Source organism: Nestor notabilis, unplaced genomic scaffold (genome assembly GCF_000696875.1).
Source record: "Nestor notabilis isolate BGI_N333 unplaced genomic scaffold, ASM69687v1 scaffold19570, whole genome shotgun sequence".
In the NCBI taxonomy this organism is placed as follows: domain Eukaryota; kingdom Metazoa; phylum Chordata; class Aves; order Psittaciformes; family Psittacidae; genus Nestor; species Nestor notabilis.
Window position 1 is genome coordinate 7724 of NW_009910001.1, and position 1141 is coordinate 8864.

The 1141-nt window shown below is 57.4% G+C and overlaps 1 protein-coding gene across 2 annotated transcripts in view; it reads left to right on the forward strand.

The window, feature by feature from the left end:
- The window catches only part of AGO1 (argonaute RISC catalytic component 1), a 15615-nt gene that overhangs the window by 4857 nt on the left and 9617 nt on the right, over positions 1-1141 (forward strand). For both annotated transcript variants that reach the window (XM_010023906.1, XM_010023913.1), the window contains 3 exons: positions 9-83; positions 218-352; positions 497-584. In XM_010023906.1, coding sequence (XP_010022208.1) covers positions 9-83; positions 218-352; positions 497-584 — 298 coding nt within the window. The remainder of the gene's footprint in view (positions 1-8; positions 84-217; positions 353-496; positions 585-1141) is intronic.

Sequence of the window (1141 nt, forward strand, 5' to 3'; positions counted from 1 at the left end):
CTGGGGAGGCGGCTGGAGGGTGTGTTTTGGTTTCCCCCAGTCGGTCAGGCCTGCCATGTGGAAGATGATGCTCAACATTGATGGTGATGTATTTTTTCATGCTGGGGAGCTGCACTGGTGGGATTGGATGTGTCTGGGGAGGCCGGATCCAGACGGGTCTTGGCCAGGCCCATCTGCTGGGAGAGAGCAGAGACACATCGTGGTACTTGTCCCGCAGTGTCGGCCACCGCCTTCTACAAAGCCCAGCCCGTAATCGAGTTCATGTGTGAGGTGCTGGACATCCGGAACATCGACGAGCAGCCGAAGCCCCTGACGGACTCGCAGCGAGTGCGTTTCACCAAGGAGATCAAAGGTAGAGCGCTGGGGACCCGTCCTGAGCCGCCCCAGACACTGCCTGTGGCTCCTCTCACCACCCCTCACCGATGGGGCGGGAACAGGAGTTGGACCCTGAACAGGTCCTTACCAGTGACTCTGCTGCGTCTCTGTCTCACATCAGGTCTGAAAGTGGAGGTTACCCACTGTGGGCAGATGAAGAGGAAATACCGTGTGTGTAACGTTACCAGGCGGCCAGCCAGCCACCAGACGTAAGGCGGGTGGGAAGTTGCCCTTGGAAAACTCTGAGCTGTTCTCCTGTTTAGCAGCTGCTGGTGTCATTAGGGAAAGGCTGTGATGGCAAAAGGAGATGTGTTTGGGGCTCTGCAGCCAGTTTGGGCTGTGGCGAAGGCGAGTGGGATGCAGGGGATGGCGGGAGAGCAGAGGATGCTTTGTCTGGCAGGCAGCGCGCTGCAGCGGGCGGGAGCTGACATGCCAGGAATTGTCCTAGTTTTTACCTCTGAGTTTGGTGGGGTTTTTTCTTTCTTAAAATAGACCTTGCCAAAGCAGAAGCTTTGGCAGGGGACAAAGTGATTCCCTACTTTGAAATCGTGTGCGTGTGCCAGGGAGCAGGCTGGGCCTGGGCACCCCTTGGTGTCGGGGGGTCCCCTGCTCCCTGCAACAGGAAAAGAAACCCAAAACAAAGAAACACAGCAAGGAATTCTGGCTCGTGCTGTACAAACCCAAGCACGGGCGGAAGATCTCTCCTCCCAGTTCTTGTCTGTTACCAAACCACTGGTGCCCGCTGCGGCCGGCGCTGTCAGGTTCA